General features: G+C 37.2%; 2 protein-coding genes across 8 annotated transcripts in view; both read left to right on the top strand.

Moving 5' to 3' along the window:
• The window catches only part of pigr (polymeric immunoglobulin receptor), a 31,455-nt gene extending 19,917 nt beyond the window's left edge, over positions 1 to 11,538 (top strand). For 2 of the 7 annotated variants that reach the window (XM_073919819.1, XM_073919818.1), the window contains exons 6-10: positions 455 to 549; positions 4,984 to 5,033; positions 9,565 to 9,642; positions 9,739 to 9,791; positions 9,993 to 11,538. In XM_073919819.1, coding sequence (XP_073775920.1) covers positions 455 to 549; positions 4,984 to 5,033; positions 9,565 to 9,642; positions 9,739 to 9,783 — 268 coding nt within the window. In that variant the 3' untranslated portion in view covers positions 9,784 to 9,791; positions 9,993 to 11,538. 7 annotated transcript variants of the gene reach the window in all.
• A 1,592-nt stretch (positions 11,539 to 13,130) lies between these two features.
• LOC110437904 (polymeric immunoglobulin receptor) lies at positions 13,131 to 16,015 on the top strand (the record flags this gene model as incomplete). The annotated part of the gene is given in 4 exon segments (XM_073931357.1): positions 13,131 to 13,473; positions 13,562 to 13,861; positions 15,170 to 15,203; positions 15,407 to 16,015. Coding segments are annotated over 4 exon segments (717 nt in total), but the record flags the coding sequence as incomplete, so codon positions are not given.

The following is a 16,015-nucleotide window of genomic DNA, read 5'->3' as shown; positions in this document are numbered from 1 at the left end:
TGATCAGTCAATTTGAAGGTAAAAAAAATATTTAAAAGTCTAAGTTGTTATTTTACAAGCTATTACATTTTTTTGATCAGTTTGCCTGAATTTAATCTGTGAATATCGGGATGATGTGTAGTTTACAAAACCGCTGAAATCCTGCTAGATTTGACCTCAGGCTGTTCTGGTTACAGTAAGCAAGGAAACAGTCATTCCTGCTGTGTTCAGCACCACCTGCTGGATTTGCATGTTTATTCAGTATATGACTTTTGATTTTTCTTACAATCAGTATTTAGTAAATACAGTGTTAAAATGTAAGTGGTTGAAACCTAAAGTGACGATAAGGTCTTAATGTATGGGAAGAGTCTTAAAAGGTCTTGAAAGGTATTGAATTTCACTCTTTGATTCTTGTATACTGTATGAACAAATCATGGTCAAGTTGTTTTTTGTGGCTAACTCATGTGTGTTTCAGTCGTCCAGTTTGGGAGTCTCCTCTGGTGATGTGTGGAGTCGTTCTGCTGGTCATGACTGCGTGTGTAGCGCTGTGGAAGTTACAGCAACAGTGCAGTACGTTTTGTTATGCTTTTATAAAAGTATTTTGTGCTTTTGCTGTTGTATACATTTATTGCATTAGTTGCTTTTTCTCTGTATTTAGAAATCTGCACTTCAATAGCCACTTTCACACAGTTTTTGGAACTACTTTACCGGTATATTAAAAAAAACGCTGTTCACACAGACGAGGACGTTACGGAAATTTTCCGGAAAAGAGCATTCACACATCCATCCCAAAATGCCGGTAAATTCTGACATCATTACCCAGAAATGACCACTAAACGGCTGCACTTGTGTTTGTAAACATTTGACTACATTACAAACTCTTCGGATGGATCAGTATTGAGTACAACTCTAATGAATACATAGAAAAACACTTTCGCATGTCGAGATGTTCATGATATGTGTGTGTGCTGGCGCTAGGGGTGCTCACGGGCACGCGCAAAGCTTGAAGGTAAACAAACAACAGATTATCATAAACATTTTATCGATAATTATTTACACAGTTAGCATTGAGAAGGAACATAGAAACATTATCTGACTAACATCTAGCAGCTAAAAGTGTCTGGAAAAATATTCAAAGGCTTTTATTCTCATAAACCGCGCGCACGTGAATGCGTCTGACTGTTGTGATTGGCTAAAGCAGGTGTCTCACGTCAGCCCGTTCTAGACGTGGACGCGCTTATTACGGCAATCTTCCTTCTGCATTCACACAGCGCAGCATTCCGGCAAATTGCCGGTAATGTTACAACTTCTCTTTCCGGAAAATAGCCAGAACGAATTTACCGGTATTTTCAAAAAGGACCTGTTCACACATACACACCTTTCCGGAAAATTGCCGGCAATTTTCCGGAAAGGTCTGTATGTGTGAAAGGGGCTAATGTCTCTGCATTTGTAAATAATACTCAATACACCTAATTTAGCTGCAGAATCAAACATACAGCATAAGACTAAATTATTAGCAGTGCTATGAAAATTGATTTGTAAAAACTGCTGTTTAACAGATGTGGGACATTTTTCATAGTATTTTCTGTTATATTTATCTTTTGAACAAGTCTATTTTTTAGTTTTAGTCAAGTTTTTCACGCTAGTAAAGCATAGCATACAATAATATGTGTGCAGATATTTAAGAAACATGCTAACTGAACATTCTTGTTTATCTGAAAACAATGCTGAAGTCCGATATTCTGCTTTGAAAATGTGTTTTAACCTGCCCAATGCCATTTGTTGCCAATTATATTTCAGCACACTGGGTTACATTGGTGGAAAACAGCAGATTTTATTCATTCACTCAGGAAGGCTCTCAAAGCATGCATCTGTGACTGAAAATGTGACCTCTAGTGGACAGTAGCAGACTCTGAAATGAGATGCAGATTCAGAGTTCCACATGAGGTTATTAATTAGCAAATAATATAAATATCACTGATGTAAACATTAGGTAAGCAGGTTACATTGTTTTGTGTGCCATTGCTTTTACTTTTAAATCGGCTTAAATCAGCGTTTAGGCTTGACAGTGAAGCCTGTTTCACACCGCAAGCGTGAGCAGCGCATGTTTTTTTGGCATCTATGTTAACAGATTAGAGCTTACATACTGCACGCATAAGCAGTGTGTCAGCTCGAGGCATGAGTGTCACTGAAGCAGCAGTGCCGCGATGAGTGTCATGCTCAATTAAAGTAACAGTGCATTGATAGTGACCAAAAACACATTAAATGACAGTAAAAAGTAGCAATTTTACCCAATAAATGCATCGATAATATCCACTGATTTTTCTATAGTCAATCAAATGAACTTAAACGATCAAATATTTAGTTGGGCCTCAACTACAAAACCAAATTGAAAACTATTTCAGTATTAGTTTTGGTTAAGTTGCACACTAATTTGATCATATATAAATATTATTATAACTATATTGTACTATAAATACAGGCCTACATCATCCTGACAATCAAAAACAAAATGACATGATATCAAAGGTGATTGTCTTCTGATTGACCTGAAAAGACATGAATGCCACTCCTTATAGAGCTTGAAGCATTTAGTTCTTTAGGATCTATACAATTTGTGAAATAAAGACTTGCAGGTTAAGGAAACAGCATAGGAGGAAGTTGCCACAAGCCTTGGTGCAGATGAAAAGTAAAACAAAAAGTGTATGGATGGATACTGTAGGTAACTAGATAAAATAGACAGAGATGGATTGGTCTGTGCAGCAGTTGCCGATGAGCTGCGCACTGCAAACACCTACGCACTGCTTCAGGCTCGCTCTTGTTGATGTCGTCAATCTGGCAACCTGCACTTGCATTTGTTTTGATCCAGAAGTACAATACCTAGTTCAACCACTGGTTGTCAAACTTACTTACTGCATCTTTGAGAAATATTCTTATTTAATTGGCTACAGAACAAAACACTGTTATCCAGTGGCATCGCTAATACCCTAACTTGCCTAGTTGGCCTAATTAACATAGTTAAGCATTTAAATTGCCCTTTAAAGGGCACCTAGGTTACCCCTTTTTGTCAGATTTAATACAAGTCTTTTGCATCTTTAGAATGTTTATGTAAAGTTTCAGCTCAAAACACCCATCAGATTTTTCATTATATCTTTTATAAGATGCTGCTTTATACCCATTTCCACCCGGGGGTGGTTTTGACGTACTGCGCCTTTAAGACGAGTTCTCCCCGCCTACTGTTTCTACAAGCCTTCCCGCGTGCTTTAATTTCCTCCCTCGGCTGCGTCAGACAACAGACAGACTTAAAGGAAGAAGGTCTCACGTAGCGTTTGTAAGAAATACTACAGTAAGAACTTTAAACACTTAATCAGTGTTTATTGTGCAGTCGCGTTAATGAGTCACACGCAATATCGTTACAAAGTTCACACGCGCATACGCACACACACACACACACACAGAGACAGGCAGACAGATAGAGCGCGCTTCGCTTTGCACTGTTTTCGCACTCAAATGTGACAGGATTCAGGCTAACCTCCACTGCTGTGTGGATATCTGTTATGTTATTGTACAAAATAAACCATATTTAACGTCTACAAACCGGGATTGAAGCGTTTTCCTTTATAACACACATAGACACAGCTGTGCTGATGAAGTAAAGCTGAAGTAAATCACTGTACTTCATTACACACATGCTCTGTTTAAAAACACTTTAAACATGTGAAACTTACTCTTGATCACATTTGATGATGATTGCTGATCCTAGCGAACTCAACAGACCTTTTATTCCAGGTTGCTTTGCGTATGTCTGGTCTTGTTGACGTACACGTGACTACCGGGACATGTTAATGCGCGCAGCTGTCAATCAATTCGGTGGGCGGGGGTACCGCACTCCTTAGTAAAGTTGCGGTCTGTCTGAAAACCGCTCCAATTGGTCCACCGTTTTTATGTTGTTAAATTGAAAAACAACGACTGGGTGTGTTTTTATCAGCTCAATATGATGGTCTATACCAGGGGTCTCAAACTCAATTTACCTGGGGGCCGCAGGAGGCAAAGTCTGGGTGATGCTGGGCCGCATAAGGGATTTCACAAAAAAAAAAGTCCTCAAATGTCATTATTAACAGTTTTAATTATTTCTTCTGAACATGAAGTGTCCTGAACATTAATAGAACATTGAGTGAAGATTATGAACAGTTCTTCTGAACATGGCATCTTTTGCCTACTCCTTGCTGCCAGAGACTTGACAGCGCTTCTTCTCACAAATCTGAACCACATTTGGCTTTAGAGCGGAAGCAGTTGAGACCCTCAGTATGGCTTGAAGATGATCATCATTAAGTCTAGACCTGTCTAGACTCACTCAAAACTTCCATTCCCTCTCCTAAAAAAAAGGCGTATATATGTATAAATAAAACACCCCCACCCAACTCCAGTCACATCAATCTGTACCAGTCTGTATCTACCTATAATATATATAAGATACAGGCTGTAGCTAGGTAGGTGGCAGGCTGCAGATAGGTAGCTAAGTGTCAGGCAGGGGGCGCCTGTCACAGCGTCTAACAAAGGGTTTGTTTACACGGCGGGCGGGGAATGCCGGTGACCGCTGTGTACGGATGATTCTGTCAGTATACAGCGGTCGGCGCCGGCCACAAAATATTGCACTGAGGGCCGCAAATGGCCCGCGGGCCGCGAGTTTGAGACCCCTGGTCTATACACTATATATACACATATGTTTGTCCAAATAGCTTAAAAAGTAGATTTTTCACCATAGGTGCCCATTAAGCTGAATATTAGCATCTTGCAAAATATTATATACTGTCATTATAGTAAAAGTAAAGGAAAGGAGTTTTATTTTATTATTTAAAACAATGTCTTCATTACACAGCACTTGGGAAATATGTAATAAAGAATCTAAATTTCACAGAATGGCTAATAATATTGTCTTCAGCTGTTTACGTTTCAGTGTTTCTGTGCATGGAAATCTCATAATTATTTTGTTTTATTTCACAGAGAAAAAGCACAAACCTCTAGAGACAAGTGATATGAGCGATAATCTTGCAGTAAGTATATCAGTCTCTGTTATCCTGCATAAAATTCAGAACAACCCTAATTATTGTATTACAGCGCATCTATTTGTTGATTGGTTTTTATTAGTGCATGTCACTTTAGAGTTAAGAGTGCAAAAATCATTGTCTATAAGGCCTGTCACAATAATCAATATATGGACTTATCACACAACACATGGACATGACCTCAATAAGTTTTGATGATCCAATATACAATTGAAGTCAGAATAATTAGCCCCCGTTTATTTTTTGTCTCAACTTCTGTTTAACGGAGGGAAGATTGTGTCAACACATTTATAATCATAATAGTTTTAATAACTCATTTCTAATAACTGATTTATTTTATCTTTGCCGTGATGACAGTAAATAATATTTGACAAGATATTTTTCAAGATACTTCTATACAGCTTAAAGTGACATTTAAAGGCTTAACTAGGTTAATTAGATTAACTAGGCAGGTTAGGGTAATTAGGCAGGTTAATTTATAATGATGGTTAGTTCTGTAGACAGTTAAAAAAAATTGTTTAAAGGGGCTAATAATTTTGGCCTTTAAATGGTTCATAAAAAATTAAAAACAGCTTTTATTCTAGTCGAAATAATACAAATAAGACTTTCTCTAGAAGAAAAAATATTATCAGACATACTGTGAAAATTTCCTTGCTCTGTTAAACATCATTGGGGAACTATTTAAAAAAAGAAAAAAAAATCAAAGGGGGGTTAATAATTCTGACTTAAACTGTATATTGCCCATACATAAAAACCAATTCTAGCAACGTTTAAGCTGACTGTGTAACATCTCTATCTTTATTGGAAGTGTCAGTGTCAGTATTGTTAAAAAACACTATAGTTTTTACTATAAATTGCTATATTGTATTTTCATGTGGGTGTCTGACAGCTGAAAATAGATCTGGTAGCAGATATCGCAGCCTCTTAGTTTTTACCTTTTTGCACTTTTTTGTTAACATTATTATTATTTATTTAGGGTATGTTTTTACACATGCTGCTTATAAATTCTCATCATTACATTAATGACTATAATTAAATTAAATATTCTAAAGAATAAAATATTGTGTGTTCTCTGGAAGTGTACTTGCATTGTGCTGATATTATATTGTCATTCTGTCATTATATAATGAGTGGCATAAATGGTGTTAAAATGACAATTTTGTTTATCGCAACAGATTTTGGTGCAAAATATTGTACAACAAAAAAATAGATATCACAGGCCTATCATCTATATGAGAAGTAATTTTTAAAAACCATTCAGTTATTCATTGTCTATAAAACAGGTAGGAGGTTAGTGGAAAATATAATAATGCCAAAAATGTGAAGAATTCATACAAAATGTTATTTTCTCCCTCTTTTTTTTGTAAAACATCCCATAATATATAGATATATAGATTTCTAATGCCCCAGTAAAAGTGAAGGGGACACTATATTGTCAGTGGGCGCCGTCTTTCGGATGAGACGTTAAACCTAGGTCCTGACTCTGTGGTCATTAAAAATCCCATGACACTTCTTGTAAAGAGTATGGCTGTAACCCCGGTGTCCTGGCCAAAGTCCCTCAGTCGGCCCTTACAATCATGGCCTTCCAATCATCCCCTTCCACTGAATTGGCTCTATCACGGTCTCTCCACTCCTCCAATAGCTGGTGTGTGGTGAGCGCACTGGTGCTGTTGTCCTGTGACTGCCGTCGCATCATCCAAGTGGGTGCTGCTGGTGCTGATGTAGAGAGACCACCCCCCCCCCATGATTGTAAAGAGCTTTGGGTGTATGGCCAGACACAATAAATGCGCTATATAAATACACATTACATTACATTGCTATCAGGCTGTCGTCGGGACCTGTTCTCTCTCTCTCTCTCCCTCCCCCTGTCTCTCCTCTCTCTGGTATCTTTAATAATTTTTACATTATCAAATGTTTCTATTTTTTCATATTTTATAATTTTAGACAGTTATTTTGTAATTAATTTGGTTGTAACCATAGAGTATTATTGTCATTAAATCATCTCATTATCACATATTTGCGAATTACTTTTGATTTAACATCAACACTAATTAATTACTCTATATTTCAATACAATATAATCACATAATAGCAACGCTCTTCCACATTTATAGCTATTAAATGCATGAGACCCCCCCTCATGATTGTGAAGCGCTTTGGGTGTATTGCCATACACAATAAATGCGCTATATAAATACACATTACATTACATTACATTACATATTAATACTGCCCTTATTTCCGTTTTTGGTATGAGATTGCAGGAGAATGGTTCAACTAGAAATGTATAGTTTTTCACCGTCATGCTGATAACTTAGTCATTCCTCAAAACAACAGTTTGCTGTAGTTAAAATATTATTCTTTACATAGATGAAGATCTATACAAAGTTTGAATGCTCAGTTCAACATGATCTTGTTGTAATGGCTTGGTAGGAAATGTTGAAGACTGATGACTCAAAGTCGCACAGGAACTGAACTTGTCTAAATGAATCACCAACCCTGGTCTCTTCCTCACAGCAGACTCTCACCAAAGCATTATGGGAAATATATATTTTAAAGGCTGAGCAGAATGATTTGAAGGCACTTCAAGCTCTGTTATTTTAATTAACCCAACATTCATACATATAATTTTTAGGTGAACTATCCCTTTAATTGGAGCAATAATATGTCATCATTAACCTGACCTTCACTTGTTTAAAAAACATTTTAAAACTGACATCTAGTTTATTAATCAAACTCGTTATTATATCTTGTGTGTTTTAAGGCATATTGAGTGGCTCTCAACTACATCTGTGATATTAAATAAACAGTGACATTTCTTTTTGGAACCTATTATTAAATGACCATGAAAGACTGCACATATTTTTTATTTTAATGTTTAACTTTCATGTGCGAGCCAGTGTATAATAAAATACAAACTATGCATCTAGTTTACGGACACCTACAAACACCTTTTTTAAAGAAACATGTTTTGTTTGGTGGTGCTCTAGATTTGCCGGTTTCTAACTGATGAATTGGTGCAAACATGCATTTATAATGGTATGAACCACTATAGGGGTGGGCAAATGTAAATTGAAGTTATGTATTATTTTATTTATTAACTTTATTTAAGATACAGATCAGAGCAAAGTATTTCTCGACCATTAAAGGGCAGCCGCTCGTATATCTTGTTTTTATTTTCTTCAGGGGGATAAAGTGTTAAATGGGGGGGTCAGACCCCCTCAAACCCGCACTTTGTCTATTGACTTCTATAAAAAATCAAATCAAATCTCTTTTATTGTCACATCATCAGCAGCACGTGTGCTATGACGTGTGAAAAGCTTTGGTGCTGGCTCCAGACAGCGCAAATACAACGACAGTGCAAAATACAGACGATGCAAAATACAGATGGTGCAAAATACAACAACAATGTGAAATTGACAGCGATATGTACAATGAATAGGTGTCGTGTCCACAAAGTTTTAGGCAGTATTGTTTCAAGTATGGATTGGTTAAAGTGCAGTGCATGCTACATATTGATGTTGTGCAGTGAGGGGTATGGAAGAGTCTGTCTGTGTGGTGTGTTAAGTATTCATCATCCTGATAGTCTGAGGGAAGAAGCTTTCCTTCAGCCGGCTGGTGCGTGACCAAATGCTGCGGAACCGTCTGCCTGAGGGTAGCAGAGAGAAAAATCTATGGCTTGGGTGGCTGGAGTCGCTGATAATTCTCTTGGCTTTCCTCATGCACCGATTGGTGTAGATGTCCTGGAGGGAGGGTTGCTCACCTCCTACTACGCGTCCAGTAGTTTGCACAATCCTATGTAGGCCTTTGCGATTGCTGCTGGTGCTATTCCCATACCAGGTGGTGATACAGCCAGACAGGATGCTCTCCACAGTGCAGGTGTAGAATGAGAGGAGGATGTGGGGGCTCATTCCAAACCTCCTGAGACGGCGGAGGAAGAAGAGGCGTTGTTGTGCCTTCCTTAGCACTGCATCTGTGTGAGCAGTCCATGTCAGATCCTCAGCGATGTGGACTCCAAGAAACTTGAAAGTGCTGACTCTCTTCACTGGCGTCCCGTTGATGGTGATGGGGGTGTGTTCTCTCTTCTCTCTCCTGAAATCCACCACCAGCTCCTTGGTTTTGCTGATGTTTAGTTTTCCTCACACCACTCCGTCAGAGTGTGCACCTCCTCTCTGTTAGCCTTCTCATCATTACCGGTGATTAGGCCCAACACCGTGTGTCATCAGCAAATTTAGCGATGACGTTGGAGCTGTGTTTGGCTGTACAGTCGTGTATACAGGGAGTACAGGAGAACACAGCCCTGTGGAGCACCAGTGTTGAGGATCAGTGTTGATGATGTAATGTTGTTCATTCTGACCACCTGGGGTCTGCCTGACAGGAAGTCCAGGATCCAGTTGCACAATGAGCTGTGAAGACCGAGAGCCTGGAGCTTCACCACCAGCTTGGCAGGCACTATGGTGTTGAATGCTGAGCTGTAGTCCACAAACAGCATTCTCACATATGTATTTTTGTTTTCCAGGTGAGACAGAACAGTGTGCAAGGTGAAAGCAATTGCATCATCAGTGGAGTGGTTATTCCTGTATGCAAATTGCAGAGGGTCTGTGTGAGCGGGCAATACAGAGCAGATGTGCTTTTAAATCAATGGATACCATCAACCAGCATTCTTCAAAATATATTCTTTTGTGTTCAACAGAAAAAAGACACTTATAAAGTTTTAAATACACATGAGGATGAGTAAATTGTGAGGTAATTCTCAGTTCTGGGTGAACTATCCCTTTAATTTACAAATCTTGTGTGTGTGGCGAATGACATTTAGTCATTTACCAGAATGTCCAAGGCAATTTTGCGTGTTCAAAGCGACTTATAAGGAAATCATCTATAAAAGTATCAATAAAATGTCATTGTTTCTCTGTCTGCTGTGTTTGATGGTCTTTGTCGTGTTTTCAGATTTGTCCGTGGAGAGAAGGAGACTGTAAGAACGCCTCAGTGATTTTCTTGAACACTCCGGCTCAGCAGGTCCAGATGCTCTAACAGAGGACTGAAAACAACGAACTCAAGGACACTGTGAGGATGAAGGAAACTGATGGACACTTTCATTTTTAAAGTCTCATTAAGAAATCTATTAGCGGCCTTAAGACTGGAGAAACTGGAGGTGGGGGTATACTTTCAGAATTAAAGGTACAAAATCTGTCACTGGGCTGGTACCTTTTCAAAACATACTCTTGTATACTATTATAAGTTGACATTTGTATCTTTAGGTTACATTTAAGGTTTACTTTTGTATGTTTAAGTTACAATGAGGTACACATTTGCACTTTTTAGGAATTAATATATCTTTAAAGGGGACCTATTATGCCCCTTTTTACAAGATAAGTCTCTGATGCCCCTAAGGTGTCTGTAAAGTTTTAGTCTAAAATACCATAAATATAAATAATGGTTTATAACACTTTTTATAACTGCCCCTTTTAAGCTTTGATCCTAATTGTGCCATTTTGTTGATTGTTGCCTTTAAATTCAAATATGATTGTACTCTTTTTCAAAAGAGGGTGGAGCTACAGAAGCATGTGTCAGCATAGTGGCAGATTCTAAAAGAAGACTAACTTCCTATGCTAATAAGAAAGTGATCATTACTAATGGGTGGGGCTTTCCCTTCTCTGATGACACGTACATAGGATGACACATAAAAATACCCCCCTTTTGTCCCACTGCAGCAGTTCTGCCAGTGTGAAATGACAACTAGAGAGGGAAACATTGCTACTACCTAGAAATCTAATATAGGAATGCTTTCGTGTCAAATATACTGGATGTAATGTACAGTAAATAATAAATGTACACTTGTAAATGAATAATTTTTATTTGAAATCATTTTAGACCTTCAAAAACGCACATTATTAGTATTTTTTTTTATTTGTCATTTGTGATGCTGGACCTCAAAACCAGTGGTCATTGTTTTTTAAAATCGAGATTTATCTATAAATTGTAAACCACATAAATAACTTTTCATTGATGTGTACACACTAACATTAGAATGCAACCATTGGCAGACTGGGACAGTGTTTCCATTTTAAGGTATGACCTCGGGCCACTTATCGCTGAGGGGGGTTGGGGGTTTGTGATTGGTAAGTGAAGAGTGGCGGGAAAGGCCTAAATTGTTTTAATGATTATAAAGATTTTTATAACCTTTCAAGATTTTTTTTTAAATCAAACTTTGATGCATCACTTGTTTTTGTTCATATCTTGGACAGTTTAACCTATTAAAGTTTATTAAAATATTAATGAAAAGAGACAGCGGTTGTTCTACAAATATATTATTTATTTTTTATGGCAAGAAAAAAGCAGAAACCGTACACAAAATACAGATTTTTATTTTTTATTTCTTTCATTTAGCAGCTCCCCAACTGACACGTCTGGTTAGTTTCTGTCCTTATATTCTATAAAGTGCAAAATTCCTGACCATTATCACCAATAAAGCATGGCATCAATATGTTGTAAACTGATAGGTCCAAATATTTCTTTTTCATTTATCAAAGAAATAATTTGCTTCTTAATTATAGTTTTATAACTATTAAGTTGTTTTAAATTCAAAATAAACTGTTGCAATTTCTATCCAAGAATTATTGTCCATCTGATTATCCCTATGATCACGCATGGACGGATCATAAAGATAAGAGACAAAATCTCTTCAAAGTGACTCATATTAAACTTGAATGAAACATATCATCGCTCGGTCTTTTTTGCTGCACAAACTAGCAAACGTGTCGAGTATAACCTAGGCTTCATCAGGGGGTTGTGATCAGTAAGCGAAGAGCGGTGGGTGGGAGTGGGGTTGGGCAGACCAAGTTCACGATTGACTGTCAGGTCACGGGGTCCCTGTGCTCCCTATGGCCAGTCTGCCCCTGGATGCAACATTATTATTGGGCCGAGATGCAAGATAGCATTTGAATATCTGGGAATTGAGAGTTAAAAAAAATATATTGCATGTAAAGCTCTCTAAATAAATACTTTGCAATGTCATTACTGATCAAAAATGCAGAAAATTTAAAGTGGTAAATTTTCAAAATGTCTTCATGGATATGGATCTTTACTTAAAGTCCTCATAAACCTTAAGCTGCAACTATTATTTTCTCTCTCGTATTATATTATAGTAAGGAAGGCATTTCATTTAGAAAGATCAAGAAAAGGGTTTGGGGAGAGTTATTAAAACCTAACAGACTCCTCCTGTTCACCATTTCTGTTTGTTGTCAAAACTGACAGCTTGAGGGGCATGGTTAAGTATATTAGCCAGACTTAGACTGACCTAATCTGCCAATTTAACTGAAAACAAACAGAAAGTGCATTTTCAGATCTCAGTTAAACCTTACGAAAAAAAACATATTTTTAATGACACAGATTAATTGTTTTCCACAAAACTAGCAACGTGAGCTAACAAAGTAAATATAGTGAGTTTTGATTTCATGTTTACTTTAATATTAATGTCTTTTTACTACTGCCGAAATATGCCAGTGAAGGCTAGCATATGAGACATAGCATGTTTTGTTGTCACATTTTTGTAGCATGCTCATTTGTTGTTATACTTTTTTATTTTCATCACAAGCAACCGAAAAAAGCACTGATGTAGGAAGTGAAAGAGGCTGTAGAAGTGAAGCTAACGCTATGAGGCCAGCAGGTCGTATTGTTTTGTAGAGCTGCCAGAAGAAGGATGAAGATGACGAAAGAAGAAACATTGCAGTCTTTTAACAAACGGTCTGTCAGTTTTAAGAAGATCCTCGTGTTCTTAATTTGGCTCACCACAGGCAAGTGTTCTCCGTTTGTTTATAAATGCATTTAGGTGTTAAAAGTGATTAAAATGAATACAAATATTGAGAAAATAGTGGCTTATCGCTGGGTGTAAAATATAGCAGTTTGCCATTTTTTATTTATATAAACATTTATATAAATGTAATTCATTTAAACTTCACACCCTGATTTAAAATGTCAAATGGTATAAAGAGTAAGTAATATTTAAAAAGATAACAATATATAAGTGTAGTGTGTGTGTGTGTGTGTGTGTGTGTTATATGATATCCTCATATAAGTTGATTTCTTCATTTAGGCTCTGAGTACAAAACAGCATCAGCAAGCAGAGCGTTAACAGTTCAGACTGGAGGATCTCTTGTTATTCCCTGTTATTATGACAGATATTACACAGAGTACAAGAAATACTGGTGCTTTAATGCCAAGGGATATTTTAGTTCCTGCTCTATTCTGGCGTATGCTAATGAAACCAAAGGAAAAGTGTCAGTGACTGATCATCCAGATCAGAGTTTCTTCACTGTTACTATGAGGAACCTGCAGCATGAAGACACTGGAGCTTACTAGTGTGCTGTGGAGATTAAAGAATTCTTTAATCTGGATAAGAGAGAGCAGCTTCATCTCACAGTTCAGTCAGGTATAAGACCAGATTCACATTTAAATAGAAAATTATTTTTATTCCAGATGAATCACAGTATCTGATGTCTGCTGTCTGTGCGTTTCAGCTCCTGAAGTGTCTGTGATGAGCAGCAGTGTATCTGGACATGAAGGTGGTAATGCCAGTGTTCAGTGTTTCTACAGTTCTGAATACAGGAATACAGAGAAACGCTGGTGCAGATATAAAGATCAGATCTGTTATGCAGTGGAGAGATTCAACACATCCCAGAGTTCATCAGTTCAAATCAGTGATGATGGTGAAAGCTCCTTCACTGTGCTGATGACTGGACTCACACTCTCTGATTCTGGATGGTATTCCTGCTATTTAGGAGAAATAGAGGCTTTACTTCAGCTTATAGTCACTGAAGGTAAAACTTACTCACTCATCGCATCTACACAGGTAGAAAAAACCTTCCTTTTTGTTTCTCTCTTCAGAAAATTCATAAATTCATGTTTTCGCTGTAATATATATTTTAGGGGTTAGACAGTTTACAAAATTTTTGGTTCGTTTCATAGTTCTGTGGTCATGTTTTACGATAATTCTAATACAACAAGAGGGGGAAATGTTAATAATTTGGTTTAATTAACAAAATAATTTTGGTTGATAATTTAGGTTTTATTTGAGTAGTCATTTAAAAAAATATTCTACATATGTTTTCTTGCAACTCAGAATAGCAGACTGTGTGTTATGCATATGTTACATGCATTCAGCTTATATGTTGCGGCGCAAGTACATGTATATAAAATACCTCAGCATTTATGATCTGAGAGAGAATCGCACACAAGCGAGTATGGAGCTCAGGAATCTATGAAACGGTGAGTTGTGATTGACCATATTTGTGGAAATATGGACATTTCAACAAAAAAACGTAGCGTTTTATAGTAATATCTTTTGAAAAACATCTCACAAACACTCAGATTAGTCTGCTCTGATGTGTATATACCTTTATAAATGCTCTTTGCGTGTCTGAGAAGCTGATAATATGCATTCCATCACATTTCTGTGTCCAGCGGAGGCCGAGCACAGATACAAGCTGCTGCAAGAAAACAGTTCCAAAAAGGCTTTTCTTCAGTATTTGTAATGTGAGGGCTTAAAGTTAATTACTGATGAACGTATATATGATACAGTAAATTAATAGAGATCAATAAGAATCAGTCTGTCTTGTACTAAATACCCAGAATGCTTTGCGCTATTAGGACACATTCCCCTTATCTATTGCTTTTCTGCTGTGTCTTGCTCTAAAATCTTTTAACTGATATGGCATTAACTGTAAGCCTTTTGCACATTTCAAACAAAGACGCACTGCTTGCACACATAATTAGGGAGTGATGCGGACACAGCATTAATCAGCTGGGATGCTTCTGCACTGATTAGCTTTAAAGAGGCCCTGATATGAGAGAATGAGACGCACACATGGCAGGTATCCATGGGAAATACACATCTTACAGTAAGATACCTCTCCAAACACTTGATACCCTGTCAAATGTAAAAAACAACAACAACAAAAAAAAAAACCCAAAAAGGTTAATTTTTTTTTCATGAACCGTCACATCCCCCCCTCTCTCTCTCTCTCTCTCTCTCTCTCTCTCTCTCTCTCTCTCTCTATATATATATATATATATATACACACACAAAAACATATAAATACTTTTTTTTTTTTTTTTCTATCTACCAGCAGATTCGACCATGGAAATATCCGAGGGAAACAGGTTAGTATCTTATCATTATTAATCTAGATTTTCTGTCATAAACTTGATGGCAAATGTCTGTTTATTTGCCAAACATGTTTAGATTTTAACACGTTCCCAGTATAATATTTTTTTTTGCTTGTTCCTTTGTTCTCTTTAAGAAGCAACTTTAATCTATATTTGACGTCTTTTTAAACCCATTTTTGATCTATTCTCTTTTTCAGACAAAGTGTGAAGGAGCGTTTCTGTCTGTCACAGAATTAGAGATCACAGACTGATCCTCACACTGACCTGAAGGACTTCAAGATTACATAAGTAATGTGTGAATGCTTCTGCTACTATTCTCAAGGTGAAGCTTAACAGACTCTTATTTTGTAGCTAGACGCCATTCTATCTGGCAATTACCAGGGGTGTGGACTCGAGTCATGAATTGGATGATTTTAGACTCGACTTAACAAAATATAAAAAGACTTGCAACTCGACTTGGACTTAAACATAAATGACTCGTGACTTTCACTTGGACTTGCGCCTATTGACTTGTAAAGACTTGCTACTTAATAAGCCCATAAAAGCTCAAAAGTATGTTGACACGAACAGCTCTATCTCTGTTTGTGTGTGTGTGACAGAGCATACGCCAGGGCCAGAGTGGGACTTCTTTTCAGCCCTGGAGTTTCAAGCGTTAGACCAGCCCACCTCAGTTCACAACTGACTAACGTTATATTAAAATAAGGTAATTTCCAATTCAGTTTCTAATTACACTATCACTTCTTTTTCAAGAAAACAGCAGCTTTAGAACTTAAAATGTGTGACAACCTTACAGTTTTATATGTCTT

Source organism: Danio rerio, chromosome 2 (assembly GCF_049306965.1).
Source record: "Danio rerio strain Tuebingen ecotype United States chromosome 2, GRCz12tu, whole genome shotgun sequence".
In the NCBI taxonomy this organism is placed as follows: domain Eukaryota; kingdom Metazoa; phylum Chordata; class Actinopteri; order Cypriniformes; family Danionidae; genus Danio; species Danio rerio.
This window is presented reverse-complemented; position numbering and strand designations above follow the sequence as displayed.